Source organism: Bos mutus, chromosome 15 (assembly GCF_027580195.1).
Source record: "Bos mutus isolate GX-2022 chromosome 15, NWIPB_WYAK_1.1, whole genome shotgun sequence".
NCBI lineage: Eukaryota > Metazoa > Chordata > Mammalia > Artiodactyla > Bovidae > Bos > Bos mutus.
In genome coordinates this window covers 6,818,858-6,835,703 of record NC_091631.1, presented here as the reverse complement: position 1 = coordinate 6,835,703, position 16,846 = coordinate 6,818,858, and the positions used below count along the sequence as shown (strand labels likewise).

Genomic DNA, 16,846 nt, shown 5'->3' with positions numbered 1-16,846 from the left:
TGAAAGTGGTTTCTAAACAATCAAGCTGTGAGCAAACAGAGGGCTCAACATGTGGGCCCTGACCTTTGCCAATTTGTACACACTCTTCCTGACTCGCTGACTCCCCCTCTCTTATTATTTATTAAGGTTGGTAACAGTAGCTAACGTTGACTGAGCACCTTATCCACAGGGTTGTGGCAAGAGCAGATGGCGCATTCAAAGCAGGTAATTGAGGGGAATTTCATAAAGCAGATATTGACAAAGGTGTGGAAGGTTAAGGAAACTAACAAGTCATTGGAAATATCCTGGGGCCAGGAGCAACTGGGCAATGTTCACATGCCTAGAACTGGCCCCTGGGACAAGGGCACAGGGAATAGACAATGGGGTACATTTGGGTGGGATTGGGGGTGGGGGTGCAGGGAGAAGGATCTGGAAAGTGGTTCTGGATGCTTTCCGGCCCAGCACTAATGTTCTGGGCACTGTCCTATCCAAATTAGCTGACTGAATCCTCATGACAATCCAGTGTCAGTGACAGTTAACAGATGGTCACATTGAGGCACAGAAAGGTTAAGTCACTAACCCACCGTCACACAGGAAGTGAGGGGCAGGTTGGAACTGAAACCCAAAGCCCAAGTGCTTCATCCCCTCCATACATCTTGTATGTGAAGTTCAGCCATTTAAAAGAATCATTATAAGGACAACTTGATTATTCATACTATTTATTAATGCATTAACCATTTCACGTGCTGCTGCAATTAGTGCGTCCTCCCAAGGCCACCCGTGGGAGTCACAGGAACCCCATTTCTTTCCAGCGGTAGTGTCAGCCAGAGCCACCCCTTCTCCTCTCCTCCTGAGGAGCCGAGGCCCTGGTGTGCCTCCTTGGGGCGGTCCGTGCAGTTGACATTGCCCAGATCTTAGGCCACAGCCCAGAGTAAGGAAAGCACACCAGTGGTGTTGACTCTGCTTTCCAGACTCTAAGCCACTGGGACAGCCAGGCTCCCAGCTCAGGGGAGCCAGGCCCCTGCCTGATCCTCCTGTGGGCTACAGAGGTTACAGGTTCAAGGCACTCCTCTTTTAGTCTCTTGTTTTCCTACAATAAAGAATTCCAGAAACACCGTATGACACTTGACTGCTAGAACGGACATGCAACAATGGACTGGTTCAAATTTGGGAAAGGAGTATGACAAGGCTGTACATCATCACCCTGCTTATTCAACTCACATGCAGAGCACATCATGTGAAATTCTGGGCTGGATGAAGCACAAGCTGGAATCAAGATTGCCGGGAGAAGTATCAACAACCTCAGATATGCAGATGACACCATCCTTATGGCAAAAGCAAAGAAGAACTAAAGAAAACCTTTTATCTCTTGATGAAAGTGAAAGAGGAGAGTGGAAAAGCTGGCTTAAAACTCAATATTCAAAAAACTAATATCATGGCATTCAGTCCCATCACTTCATGGCAAATAGATGGGAAAACAATGCAAACAGTGAGAGACTTTATTTTCCTGGGCTCCAAAATCACTGCAGATGGTGACTGCAACCATGAAATTAAAAGATGCCTGCTCCTTGGAAGAAAAGCTATGGCCAACCTAGAGAGCACATTAAAAAGCAGAGACATGACTTTGCCAACAAAGGTCTGTCTAGTCAAAGCTATGGTTTTTCCAATAGTGATGTATGGATGTGAGAGTTGGACTATAAAGAAAGCTGAGCACTGAAGAATTGATGCTTTTGAACTGTGGTGTTGGAAAAGACTCTTGAGAGTCTCTTGGACTGCAAGGAGATCCAACCAGTCCTGAATATTCATTGGAAGGACTGATGTTGAAGCTGAAACTCCAATACTTTGGCCACCTGATGCGAAGAACTGACTCCTTAGAAAAGACTGATGCTGGGAAAGATTGAAGGCAGGAGGAGAAGGGGACAACAGAGGATGAGATGGTTGGATGGCATCACTGACATGATGGACATGGGTTTGAGTAGGCTCTGGGAGTTGGTGATGGACAGGGAAGCCTGACATGCTGGAGCCCATGGGGTCGCAAAGAGTCGGACACAACTGAGCGACTGAACTGAACTGACCTGATGTGACTGCTGACTTACCCAGCTGCTGACCCATCTGGCCTTCTGAATGTAGCCATCCCTTAGGATTTCTGGTGGATTGGTTCCAGGAACCCTTCAGACATGAAACCCACAGATAAGCAAGTCCCTCATATAAAATGCCATAGAAGAGTCGGCCTTTCAGATCCGTGGATGTGGAGAGCTAGCTGAAACAACTTTAAGTCCGTCAATTACTTACTCAAATTCTGTGCCCTGACCCTGCCCCCTATAGGCCTTGTGAAGGAAGGAGGGGATGGTTCTGGCACCTTTGACCCTGGTGGGCATATTGCCTTCAGGGTGCCCATGGCCAGCCGCGGGACCAGCCCTTCTCAGCTGTTCTTCCAAACCCAAGGAATCTTCAGACCTCGGAGGCCTCTACTCTTTCTCCTCTTTCTGCAGTTTGCAACTTTCCTGATTCAGTTACCTGGGCCATGATGTCAAGAGCACCCTTTCAAAGTCTAAAGATCTCCCTCACCTCCCCATTCTTTCCCTGATCTCTCGAGGTCAATCAATGGATGGTGTCTGCATCCAGTAGCTGGGCACCACAGAAGAGTCACGCGACAGGGCAGATGGTTCCATAATAAAGTCATGGTCACCAACCTTAAACTCAGTACTTCCCAGAAATCTTACTGTTTCCTTAACTACTCCTTCAAGCTCACATTTTGGAATTTCTCTATCTCCTCTGACTGCCTTCATAGAGGAAAAAGGAAACCAAGAGAACAAAAGACGCTTCAGTTCAGTTCAGTTCAGTTCAGTCACACAGTAGTGTCCGACTCTTGTGACCCCACGGGCTGCAACACACCAGGCTTCCCTGTCCATCACCAGCTCTCAGAGCTTACTCAAACTCGTGTCCATCCAGTCGGTGATGCCACCCAACCATCTCATCCTCTATTGTCCCCTTCTCCTCCTGCCTTCAATCTTCCCCAGCATCAGTGTCTTTTCCAATGAGTCAGTTCTTCCCATCAGGTGGCCAAAGTATTAGAGTTTCAGCTTCAGCATCAATCCTTCCAATGAATATTCAGGATTGATTTCCTTTAGGATGGACTAGTTGGACACTTAGCGTCCTGTTAACAGACCCATGGAAATGCCTTTCTTCTCCGCACTGATGCTGTGGCCCATCCAGTGTCTTGTGACACTGCGGGAGGTGTTCCCCTCTCTCCCTCCCTCCAGGATCAGTCCTTCCATCCCAGCCTTGTGCCACTGTTCCCACACATGAGAGCCTTACCCTAGCTATTTTCGGTCTGTTTCTCTCCCTTTCTCTTGAACATTCATTCTTCTCTTTCAACTGGCTCCTTCCCATCAGATTCCAACGGTGCTCCATAATTTTTTGACCTCTGTCTTTCACTCAGCCAGGCCCTAGCCCTCTCCACCCCTTGGCAGCCATGCAACTCAGAAGAACTGCCTGTACTTGGTACTGTCATCCTCCATCACCTTCCGCCCCTCTACACCCCTTTCCCAGAGGCCCCATCAGCCCACTGAAGGTCACTGTTGATCTCCAAGGTCACTGAGGATCTTTATTGTTTCATTCTATGGGGTTTTTCAGCCTTATCTTACTTGACTTTTCAGTGACTCCCTTCTTCTTCAAAAGTTTTTCTCTTGTCATTATTAGTATTTTGATATCACATTCTCCAGGTTTTCTCCTTCCTCTCTGGCCACCCCTCCTTGTTTCATGAAACACTGGCATTCCTCAGGACTTGTTCCCAGGGCCTTTTCCCCTCTCATTCTGATTTCTAACCAGGTGGTCTCAGCCATGCTCATGGCTGGGCTTTCTACTCCCAAATATACATCCCCCCCAGAGGGTGAGCTCCAGACCTGCAGAACCACTTCATGGAGATAGCACAAAGGTTCCTCACACTCCCCTGCACAAAAGTGAACTCATGACTTAAAATATACGGCCTCATCCTTGTCTCACCACGTGGTACCACCACCCTAAGTGAAACCCTTAGCTCTCGTCCCCAACTCCAACTCCTCCCTCTTCCTGAAGCCTACAGCCAACTCAGAGGCAAAGCCAGTCAATTTATCTCCTAAACACCTCTCCAAACTATTGCCACAATGACAGTGGTCCAAGCCATCATGGTCTCTGTCCAGAGTTTCCCTGGTCTCCTCACTTCTAGTCTTCTCCCATCCAAGATGATGCTGCGCCTTAAATCCAACTATGTCACATCTCACTTAAGACCTTTCAGTAGTTTCCATTGCTCTTGGGAAAATAGCCCAACACTTCTGTTGGCCCAGAGGTCCTGTATGGTGCTGTCTGGCCGGACCTGCCTTGCTCACTTGCAATCATTCTCTCCTGTGCCCTTGGAGCTGTACCCACTTTAGCCTTCCTTCAGTCCCTCCTTAGTGATATTTCTTTTTGCCACAGGGCCTTTGCACATACCCTATGCCGAGAATACTTCAAGTCCTCAACTCCAGTACCTTTACTTAGTAAATGACACTAACTTTACGCCACAGGGGTGTGCAAGACAGTTCATTTGGGGTATGGGAAGAAAATAACAGAATTTCATTTTATAATTTATTTTTACATTACTGTTTTAAAAGGTCCATTTTGTGTATGTTTTATCATGTACATGATATAACAGTAGGGCAACATGTACGTATAATGTATAAACATACATATGCTTTGCAAAGAATTGAGTATGTGTGTATAAAGGGTATATAGTTTAGGCTCAAAATTCTTTACTAAGTCTCCAAATATGTTAAGATCAGAGCACTAATGAGTTATCACTTCTTGAGAGAACTCTTACCTACCTTACCGCACCTAATAGCATTAGATTTATATCCATTTGTACGACCCTGTGATGAAGCTCTCTACCCCGAGGACATGAGCTTCAGGAAGTCAAGGGTGTTGTCTGCCTGGTCACTTTAGTGTCCCTAGTTCGGACACGACTGAAGCGACTTAGCAGCAGCAGTGTTAATTCAGGGTCTTGCATATAATAGGTGATGAAGAAGTCTTTCGTTTTGGTTTGTTTTGATTTGTTGTGCTTGGTTTTTATTGATATACTGGAGTACCGTTGATTAGGGCTTCCCTGTTGGCTCTGTGGTAAAGAATCCCCCTGCCAATGCAGGAGACACACGTTTGATCTCTGGGTTGTGAAGATTCCCTGGAGAAAGAAACGGCAACCCATTTCAGTATTCTGGCCTGAGAAATCCCATGGACAGGGGAACCTGGCGGGCTACAGTCCATGGGGTCACAAAAGAGTCAGACATGACTTAGCGGCTAAACAACAACAGCTGACTAGCAACCTCGTGTTAGTTTCAGGCATACAGCAAAGCAGTTCAGTTACACACAGTCGTGTATCTATTCTTTTTCAAACTCTTTTCCCATTTACATTATTACAGAGTGAGGAAGTATTTTTTGAATGAATGAATATCCTAGGATTCAGTTATATCTAAAGGATTCAGAGATACCTAAACAAATATCCTAAAGGATTCAGAGATACCTAAAATATACTGAATAGAGAGACCAGGCACTGAATGTGTTGGGTGTGTTCAAAAGTATTGTCTCATTTAGTGTTTAATATTACCGTGGAGAACCTTATTGCTATCACCTCTGTTTTGTTGGTGAAGAAAGCAGGATTCAGAATGGCCAAGGTCATTTAGCTGGAAAACACTGGAAGTTGAATTCAGGTTTAGGGGCTTTCCTGATGGTCCACTGTTTAAGAGTCTGCCTTGCAATGCAGGGACACTGGTTTGATCTGGAAAGATCCCATATGCCACAAAGCAGCAAAGCCTGTGCACCACAGCTGCTGAGCCTGTGTGCCCAGAGCCCATGCAATGCGCCCTGCAATAGGAGAAGCCATCACAAGGAGAAGCCCATGTACCACAAGAGAGTAACCCTGCTCGCCGCAACTAGAGAAAGCCCACGTGCAGCAATGAAGACTCAGTGCAGCCGTAAGATAAATAAAATTGTAAAAAGAAAATAAATTCAGGTTTAGAGTCTAAGTCTAATTTGCTTCCTATTACATCTCAGCGATTTGATCAAGAAGCGAGCATTTTCGTTCTAAGAGGCAATTTCCTCTCTTACATGGTCTCAAAGACTAGATTGTTTTTACTTAAACTCATTCTGGTGAATATCCAAATACACACAAGTCTACCAAGTAGTGGTTACCAATGAGATACCTACGCTCTTCTTCGCTCCTTTTCATCCTCTGATCCTTTGTCTCTCTGAGTTTGGTAATGAGGCTGTTACAGGAAGAGCAATAGTCATGTCGCTACTTAATGGATTCAACCTACTCGCGAGGTAGGCAACTTATTAGATCATGCATCTGCAGGGAATATGCCCCAAAGCCCCGAGACCACGCTGATGTTTTCCCATGCAGTTTCGTCTCTTCTCGTGCCATTGCTGCCTTCACTGTATGTCTTTCTGGGAGCCTCGCCCTTTCTTTGTGAATTGACTGTGCTGGAAACAAAAACACAATCTAAGGTGCTTGGGGGGTGCACTGTGAGAAAGGATGGGGGTTCGGATATGAAACACAGGAGTTTAGAGCTCACTGAAGGTATTCTCAGCTTCATTCTGCAACTGTTTCCTAATAAGTCATCTAGTTGCCCAACCAAACCACTCTTCCCCAACCTCCTCATCTTCAAATGCAGTTCTCTTGAAAACATCATTCTTTATTTCTTTTTTTTTTTTGGCCGCACCTCATGGGAAGGATCTCAGTTCCCCCACCAGGGACTGAACTCAGGCATAGCACTAAAATAATCTAATCCTATCCACTAGACCACCAGGGAACTCATGAAAGTATCAATCTTAATTCTGTTTGAAAAGCAGACTTCACTATCCTGCCTCCATAACTCACACCCCTTTCATCAGGCTACTTTTAGCAGCAAGTTCAAAACTGTGTGGTTTATAATGATTTTCCAAGTAAAATGTGCTCCCCTGGGGTATTATCTCATTGGTCTTTGCAACAGAAGATTTTTAAAACTGTTTCCAATGTCAGCTGTGTGAACCGATGCTTGAAGGGCAGGAAGACTCCACGCCCTCCAGGCTTGTCTTGATGCCCTGCCTTGTCACTGGGGGTGAGCACAGAGATTCTTCCACAAGCTCAGCGCCTTCTCCTGCTTTTATTTCTGTGCTTGTGATTTTTACGTTGGCTGCAAGCAGAGGCAGTGGCCCCAGGAGTCTCCTTCCCATTCATCTATCCGTCCATCCAATGACTCATGCAGTCAGTCATTCAGTGTTTCTCCTCACTTCTCTTGCTCTCTGCCATCCTGCTCAGTTTTTCTATGAAGGAAAAGTACGTCTTGAATTAACGAGAGGAGGGTGGGCAGAGCCAATGAAATATATCAAAGTGCCCTAGGGTCTCCGCCAGATGGGTTAAGACTCAATTTCACAGATTTTCCATGGGACGCTCTTTCCCTTTTCTCTCATTTGCATATGCATGTATACATATTCACATCCATGTGTGCACGTATTCATATATGCAACCACCCCTCATTCTTTGACTCTAATCTGTTCATGGAAACAAGCCTGCCGGGCCAGTGAATTTCAGAGAGCAGTCACTTGCATTCCACTGTTTTAAATGGGAAAAATTAAAATGCATTCCAAGTCCACCCCAAACATCAGTCAGGTTCCCAAAATATCACTATAAATCACTGCAACACCCTTAAACACCATGTAAAACTCTCCTAGGAATGTTCTATAATATGAATCAATTAAAACACCCTTTTCTTAATTAGCACTTAGGGAACTCCTCGGTGGGAAGGTCTATTTTTGTGCAGTGAATAGACATGGTAAGCGATCAAGGCTCCTCCTCCTGGCATCACATTGGCCCAGTGATGCCCACGTGAAGAAATGTCGCTGAGAAGTAGTAAATGCCACCTCAACTAGACCTGAGTTTCTAGAGCCCCCAGGAACCTAGGTGAAGCAGATGGGGACCCTTGAGGGACTAAAGTTTTGGGGGGAAAGGATAAGGAAGGTGACGATGATAACACGCACGGGGATCATCCACACAGAGTCTGCTTTCTCCTTCTGACTCTGGGGTGGCCGGCCACTTTTCAGCTTGCCTCCTTTCTTTGTCTTCTGGGTCTGCAGCTTCCCCATCCTACCGGTCTCTCCCCTTCCTTCTGCCTCCCCCTTAAGCCCATCTGATTTCTAGTTCAGGTGTTTCTCCCACTGTGCTCTGTTGGTCTCTCTCTTTCTCTTCCTGTACTCCAGGCACATGAGAGGAATCTGGGCCAGTATCTGAAAATCTAAAAATGTCGAAAGATGCAGCAGCATTTTCTGCTGGAGTGAACAAAAGGTGCTGTTGAGCCGTCAGTCACATGAAGAGAGGAGCCATGAGCCTGAATTATCTACATGCTGAACCAGAGGAGAAACTAGAGAGGGAATAAGATGGGGCAGGTCTGGGACCTGTCACTGAGAAGGACCAATGGACACAGACCAAAGGTCCGCAGTATGTTTCAAAGAGCCTAGTGCTTCCAGTGGGCATGTGTTCATCTCCCTGAAATAATCCATGCTGATTTCTTGATGCAAAATTCATACTGTCTTCCCTGTTACTAAGCAACCAGCCCAAACATGTTTACTGTGTAAATTTCTCTGGAGGGCCTGGGGCCGCACCCAGTGCTCGAAGCATGAAGGATGCAAGAGGCACAGAAGCCAGCCAAAGCTTTGGGAAAGGTTTTAAACTGACCTGCAAAGATCCATATATTGTAGACACTTTTAGGCCATACCTGGGGAAATGCAGTGGCTCAAGTAAAATTTTGACTATTTTTTTCCTGCTAATCTCCAGCCTAGTGGTCAAAGATGTGGACTCTGGAGCCCGACTTCCTAAATGTGATTCCCAGTTCTGCTACGGAATAAGTTGCTACAGAGTAAGTTCCATGTGTAAAATGGATGCAATAAGTATGCATATATCAGGGCTATTGTGGGGATAAAATTAATATGATTAAAGAGCTTACAATAGTGCCTGGCACACAAGAACTCAATAAACCTTAGCTATACTATGACTATTCTTTATTACTCTATGGAAACGGATATACTTTTTGTTTGTTTATATCAATAGGAGAGTTTATCAGCTGGGAGATCAGCTAAGAAATCAACTCTTTAAAAGGATTGAGAATCCAAGGTCAGGCCTTCCGGCAGTCCAGGGTCAAATCAGTTCCAGGAGCGGGGTTAGCAATTCATGTTGACCTCCTGTGATCACTGAAGTACCAGGAGACCTCGTCAGGGCAGCCAACAAGAACTGGAGACAAGCCCTACTTTGGGGCAAAGTTGGAGGTGCCTATCCTAAGCGTCTCCCATGGCCCCCTGAACCTCACCTGTGATATGCTTAATGACAACTGCTGGCTTCATTGTCTGCTTCCTTGCTTACAAGGAAGAGCATACACCTGTCTTTTTACTGCTATGGCCCAGTGCCTAGAATATGTTCATTAACCTTTAATGAGTGAATTTAATAGTTGCTGAAATGTAGTGCTGGGGCTCTGATCCATCCTCTCTGCCAAGTCTACATTCAGACAAGTACTCTGAGAAGACGTTGCTCCAGGGGTCTAAGGAAGAGGAAAACAGGCAGAAGCATTAATCAGGCTGCGCTGATGTTCCCCAGGCCCTGGTCTGAGGGAGGAGGCAGCTGCAGGAGTAGCAGCAGAAAGCAGACAGGGCCGGGGGGTGGTGAATAACAGACCACAAAAAGGAGGGCCGTGTCTTGATGACAGCCCCCAAATCCTCCTATTAAAAAACACTGGCTTGATACTAAAACAATATTCATAAACATTACATCACAACTTGACAGATAAGAACTTTACTGAATTATAACTACATTCAGAAAATACACAAATCATAAATGTAGAGCTGTATATGCTTTCTTTCATAAAGTGGACACAGCTGTGTAATCAGTACCATGTCAAGAGGCAGAGCTTATAAACAGAAGCTTCCCCACTCTGCCCCAGGCATTACCTGTCCCCAGTGGAAACCCCAGACATAAATGGGCTTGATTTCAAATCTAGTGGAAATGGAATCTTAACCATGTGCATTCCTTTGTACCTTTACTCTCTTCTTCAGATGTTCTGATATGATTTAAATCAAAATATACATTGACCGTCACGTGCCTATTATCTACTGGATATCGTCAGAGGTACAAGGAAAATGAAACACAGTTCTTAATCTCAGAGAGGGGGAAAGACTCTACTATACATATGTTGCTTGATAAAAATACAGCACATATTTAAATTATTTCTTAAAAACATCGAATCTATTAGGTGTTTGCTCTGGTCAAAATGTTTATGCCCCCTGAAAAATTCATATGTTAAAACCTAACCTGAAAGGTGATGCTATTAAGAGGTAGGGCATTGGGGAGAGCAGCTGTGAGGGTGAAGCCTTCATAAGAGGGATTAGTGTCCCCATAAAAGTGACAGAAGAGAGCTTCCTGCCCCTTCTACCCCGTGAAAGGTGAAAGTGGAAGTCACTCAGTCGTGTCCGACTCATTGCGACCCCACGGACTATACGGTCCATGGAGTTCTCCAGGCCAGAATTCTGGAGTGGGTAGCAGTTCTCTTCTCCAGGGGATCTTCCCAACCCAAGGATCGAACTCAGGTCTTAAGCATTGCAGGTGGATTCTTTACCAGCTGAGCCATCAGGGAAGTGCAAGAATACTGGAGTGGGTAGACTACCAGCAGATCTACTCTCCAGCAGATCCTCCTGACCCAGGAATTGAACCAGCCGGGGTCTCTTGCATTGCAGGTGGATTCTTTACCAGCTGAGCTACTGGGGAACCAGGTGAGGTTACAGCCAAAAGTCTAGGAAGCAGGTCTTCACCAGACACTGGGTTGGCCAGAGCTTTGATCTTGGACTTCCCAGCTTCTAGCTCCATGAGAAATAAATTTTTGTTTATAAGCTACCCACTCTGTGGTATTTTGTTATAATAACCTGAATGAACTAACACAGTGTTCCATCAAAAGTCACTTTGCTTCTCAACTCTGCTGGAAAGAAGGTAGGATTTTAGAGTTTGGTAGTAAGTAGCAGTAGGAGCTGGGAGATGTGGATACAAGAGACCTGGGGACCACTGCTGGGGGGCCCTAGGAGGAAGCCTTTGACCGCTAGGGGACAGCAGCAGGGTTACTCTGGGAACCTCTGAGATGCATCTGAGAAGATTCACATAAGGGGACAACAAGATAAGCGCCAGATGGGAAGAAAAATCACACATTGAAACTAAAGCTTTCTGAGAACAGAACCCAAGTCACGCTGAGGCATCAGGGGCACCAAGCTGTGGGGAAGGACAGCTCCCCTGCTTGCTCAGTAGTCATGTAGGTTCACCAAAAGGAGGGCTTCATCTGCAAGGACCCAGAAATGCAGTGAGTGGCAGCCTGTGCAGACAAGCATGAAAAGGAAATTCTGGGGGACGGAACCAATGGGTCTTGCTGCCTGTCACTAATAGGTTCAGCAGCAGCAGTGAATTAAAATGATCACATACACATATCCCACATCTGACCCTCCTCTGTCTCGTGGCTCAAGCATTCGGCCATCACTGCATAATAACCAAGCTTTGAAAGCTGGGCTGATAACAGAAAACGAGGTCCCAGGTGATCCCAGGTCACAAGGATGGTGTAGTGAGACTGAATCCCTCTCCCCCTCCATAAAGGATGGCACACAACGGGGCGGAGGGGGTGAGGGATTGTGTAAGAAGGCAGGAAAAGGGTCCACGATGTACATTTCGGAAAAACCAAGAAAAAGAATGAATTGAAGCCAGCTGGAGGCGTGAACAGCAGTGAGAGTTTGCACCTTGGCCACCTCCCACTCAGCAGAGACATTGGATGAGTTTCTACGGTTGTTTAGAGAAGCCTATGGTACCTCCTCTGAGTGCTTGAAAAAAAGCAGCAAATAAAAGACACAGGACTACAACAGTCCACCTAATAAAATCAATCTTGGAAATAGCTACACATGTGCCTCTTTATTCTTTCATTAAATAAAAGGATCTCGCGGGAGATTTAATAAGTGCATAATTTAGAATTAGGGATGAGCATAAACACTATCGAAAAGCTGTGAGGTACTCTGAAACTACCCGTGATTTCCCTTGAGGACCAAGTCACAGGTATTGTTCATATTCCTGTGACGTGTTGTTTATACTCCTATTTACAGAAAATGCTAAGTTTCAGGTAGAGGCTCATGAAAATGGAGTTTTTTCCTCTCCAAGACCATGAACCCCTTCCATTTTTAGCTACAGACTCCCTGTTGGGATCTGTGGATCTCAGGTGAAGAACCTGCAAGGAAAACTTCAAGTTCTTTTCAAAAGCACTATAAACTTTAACTTCAGCTGACCACTCATGGCCAGAAATTAGATTGCCCAGGCATAGCTAAGAAATCCAAGGAGTTTTTTCCAGCAACCACAACCAGCAACTTACAGAGACACCCCAGTTCTCCTGGTTACAGGAATCCAGAACCCTCTTCCCCAGCCCCAGTGCCCTCTCTGTTTAAGAAGCATCTTCTGAGAACCTTCCTTACCAGACTCTTCTCCTCTTTGTCGACATGTGCCAAGCCCCTCGCCCTGCTGCCATCTGCCCTACCACCACCTCCCTTTACTTTTTTTGAAATGTCAACATGCTGTCTTTTTTCTCTGTGTACTTTATCTGGGTCAGCGGCTGAATCAGTCTGAGCACAACGGTAGCCAAACCAACATTGTGAGATCTCAACTGCATCACGTTCACACCTACAGATTCACATCCAGGTGCCCAAATCCTCATCACTGAGGGAACCAAGTGAGGGATGTGAATGGATGGGTCTCACGTATCAACAGGGGCTTCCCAGGTGGCTCAGCATCAAAGAATCTGCCTGCAAGGCAGGAGACACTGTTTCGATCCCTGGGTCGGGAAGATGCCCTGGAGAAAGAAATGGAAACCCGCTCTAGTATTCTTCCCTAAACCATCCCATGGACAGAATTAGCCTGGCAGGCTACAGTCCATGGGGTCACAAAGAATCGGACATGACTGAGTGACTGAGCACGCACATATCAACAAGCATTTATTGTGACCCTGTGAGCCAGCTCTGGGTTGCAAAATATATCTACATTTGAAGAAATAACTCAGACAATAATCTCCAATGGCTGGGCATGGGATGCCTTAATATTAGTCAATAATTTCTCATTGGGCACTTACTAGGTTTCAGACACTGAGTAGGTGCTGGGAATGAATATTGTAAGTAAGCAGATACGAAAAATCACATCCAACTGTCACAAACGCTACAAACAGAAATAAGAAGGCATAGTATGGAGGGTATAATGGGGGAGGGGGGCTTTGTTACATGTGGCCACGGGCAGAATCGTCCCCCTGAAGAGGTGAAATGCAAACAGAAGGAGACCCACAGGATGAGGAGGAGCCATCTCTGTGAAAAGTCAGAGGAAAATGGGAGGGGTTGGCATCTTCAAGAAGGATAAAAACCCAGGGGAGCTGAGACCGTCCGTGATGGGGGGCACTCGCATGAGCTTGGCTGGAGAGGCAAACGCGGGCCACACCAGACAGGCAAGACCGTGGGGTGGAGTGGCTCACAGCATGGACTCCAGAACCAGACCAGCTTAGAATCAGGCTCGGGAACTTCTCGGGCTGTGTGGCCCTGGGCAAACTCACCCACCCTCTCTGAACCTTAGCCGCATTATCTACGTCTATAATTGAGTGGCTAATTGCATTAGGTGTACAGCACTTAGAGCCCAGCCCCGGGCAAGTGCCAGGCTACGGTGTGCTGTGGTCTGTTCAAAAGCTCAGTGAGAAGCTGGGGAGGATTTCAAGCCCGGGAGACGCAGGATCTGGTTTGTCTTTAACAGATCATTGGCCGCTGCTTGGGCTACTGGTCCTCAAGAAGACAAAGAACTGGAAGTGATCCCGGAGGTCATTTGCACCAACAGTGGTCCCAGTGATTCTTTCTGGGAAGGGGCGGGGGTGGGGGGCAGACAATGCCTGAAGAGCTGCCACGGAGAAAGGCAGAAGAATGAATGGCTGTCCCTCAAGTGTGCCGAGTGGGAGTGGAGGTTGAGGCCTCCATGTTTGGAGAAGAGCTTGTCCAGCAGCCCCCAACCACGGACCCCGCACAGGCCCCGTGGGGAGCCCGCTGCTCCCATTTCAGACAGCCCTGGATCCCACATGCCCCTGCCCAGCTGACCCCGGATCCTGCCGGCACCAATGTCACTTTGCTGGGATCCCAAGTCCCTCAAGGACAGCAGCCATTTCCTTCCCCTCTCACAGTGACTGACAGGGCCCCCGCAGCTGGGCCTGAGCTTTTGAATAATTGATTGGCAAAAGGAAGGCGGGGGCACAGCTCTGTAGTGCCGGTCCTGGAACTCTGAACCCTGGAAGGAATCAAGGGGGCCCAGGGAAGTCGTTAAGTCACCTCCCTCTTCCCCAGGGGGGGCCTGCCTTCCTCCAGTCTCTCTGGCCAGACCCTCCCTCCCAGGTCTGCAGAGGACTTAGCCTCTGCCACTTTGGGGATATGTCCTGGACTTCACAGCCCATGTAGGGCAGTCCTCCCAAACCTTTCTCAGACCCCCTTCGGCTGCAGTGTACAATGGGGACCCCACCCATTTTCTGCCCAGAGAGGCCCTGGGGGACGAGCTCATGTGGAGATAAAAGCCCTCCCGTCTCCAGAGACATCTGCAGCCACATCGGTGGGGAGTGGAGGGTTGGAGGGGGGCTCAGAGCTACTCCCTCAGGCTGGCTGGAGCTGAGGGCTGCTAGGGGGGGTGAGGGTCGCCCAAGCCCTCCATACTCACCTGCCTCTCCAGACCCCAGCACCCCCAGCCCAACCGCCCCTGCCCCGCTCCCACTGCAGCCCCCGGCTGCCACCCCCTCTCTCCCTTCTCAGCTCGGTCAGTGAGCTCCCCTGCGCCAGCGGCACAACGGGCCCACTCTGTTCTGTATCACCCTTTCTCTTCTCCCCAAATCCTGGGGCTTCTCCTTCTCGGTCATTCCCCTCTTCCTCTCCCCTAAGCCTCGCAGCCCCCTGCCCCAAACCCTCAGAGCCTCCCTGTCTTATTACTCACCCCTCCAACTCGCCTCCCAGCTCCGATTTCTATCTAAGCCCCCTTTCCCACTCACTCCCATGCTTGCACCTTAGGCTTGCTGGCCCCTTTCCTCCTGTACCCTAGCCGCCACCACCCCACCCCCCAGGCCTTTGGGACCCCCCGCCCCCGCCCCAGGGCCTCTGAACACATCCGCTGTCCAAACACGTCCGCTGTCCCCACTCCCAGCCGGGCTCTGTCGCGCAAAGAAGAACGCCAACCATTCCTTCCCATCCACTCCCCCCGCCGCAGCCGCCAGGGAGACCCCCCACCCAAGCCCCGGGGAAGCCGAGGCCCACGGCCGCTCACCTGTTGGGCGGCCCGCAGCACGCTGGGCTTCGCCTTCTCCGGGTCGGGCTCCAGGTCTCGCTGCAACACTCCCTTCTTGGGGTGCATGTGCCGGCACAGGCAGGTGACCCCGCACAGCGCGAGGATGCTGGTGGCCGTGCCCAGCGTGGCGCCCAGCGCGATCACCGGCACCGACAGCACCATGGTGCCCCGCTTCCCCGCACCGGGCTCGGTCCCGCCGCCGCGTGCCTCCCCGGCCTGGGGTCCAGGCGCGCCAGCCGCTCTCCAACCGCCGCCGCCGGAGGGGCGGAGGGGCGGAGGGGCGGGCAGGGAGGGCGGCCCGAGGACGTCAGAGCGGGAGGCTGGACCCGGAGCTGGCTGGTGCGGCAGCGTCAGCCCAGCACGTGACCCGACCCCCCACCCCGGCCCAAGGTGGATCCGCTCAGGTGGAAGGAACCTGAGCGCATCGTCCTCTCGTCTCGAGTCATCCTTCACGCTTTAGCTTTAAGTAGGACTCTTGGGTTCACTTGGGTTCAAGAACAGGAGCTCGCCAAGGTCACACTGTGCGTTAGGTTAGCCGGCAAACCAGGACTCAAACCTTGGCCTGCAGCTCTGTCTGGATAGGGGGTCGTTTTATCAGACTACTAACTGGTGCAGAGAGCCCTCTCCGTGGAAAAGACCCTGATGCTGCTGGGAAAGATTGAAGGCAAAAGGAGAAGGGGGCAGCAGCGGATTACACGGTTAGATAGCATCATCAACTCAATGGACATGAATTTGAGCAAAGTCTGGGAGATAGGGAAGGACAGGGAAGCCTGGTATGCTGCAGTCCATGGGTTTGCAGAGTCTGATACGACTTAAGGGCGGAACAAAAAAGCTTTGTTCATCCTCTGGCCAAGGAGGCTTTGGAAAATCGAGGCCTGCATGAGCTTTTTCAAACACAAAAAGCTGGAGATTTCCCATCTCCCAAACTTGCCATGTGTTTACTTCCAGGGAGAGGGACTGGCGACCAGGGAGAGGGCATTGATGCTGTGTCTGGGGTTGAGACTATACCTCTCTTGTCCTGGAGAGGATGATTGCAATGATTCTTTTCACATCTGTCTGCACTTCCTTAGCCGTGAGATTGGCATGTATTCTCATCTCCATTTACAGATGAGGAAGCCTAGACTCAGAGAGGATGTAGGGCAGGTTGAAAAATCCAAACTCAAGTCTGCAGGTTTCAAGTCCACATGCCACCCTAAAGGAAAGGACTTACCATAGAAGGATAAAGAGTATCAAATGCAGCAGCTAGGATTCCATGCTTCGATCCAGAGAAAGAAATTTAGTGTGCTTAGAGTGAGGGAAAATTAGAATTCCAGGCATGAGGAGGGTTGTCTCAGATCACAAACAGGGCTTTCCAGTGATTTTCATTATGTGGAAAGTTTCATTTAATTCAGCGAGCATTTGCTGGGTGTTGGTGGTGATTTCGTTCCAAACAGGGCTCTAGGCTTCCCATGAGGCTGATGACTCCCAAAC

General features: G+C 48.5%; 1 protein-coding gene across 1 annotated transcript in view; it reads right to left on the bottom strand.

Moving 5' to 3' along the window:
* Positions 1 to 15,632, bottom strand: part of SYT13 (synaptotagmin 13) — a 42,138-nt gene extending 26,506 nt beyond the window's left edge. The window contains exon 1 of the mRNA XM_070383148.1: positions 15,356 to 15,632. Coding sequence (XP_070239249.1) covers positions 15,356 to 15,538 — 183 coding nt within the window. The 5' untranslated portion in view covers positions 15,539 to 15,632. The remainder of the gene's footprint in view (positions 1 to 15,355) is intronic.
* Between the last annotated feature and the right edge of the window lie 1,214 nt (positions 15,633 to 16,846).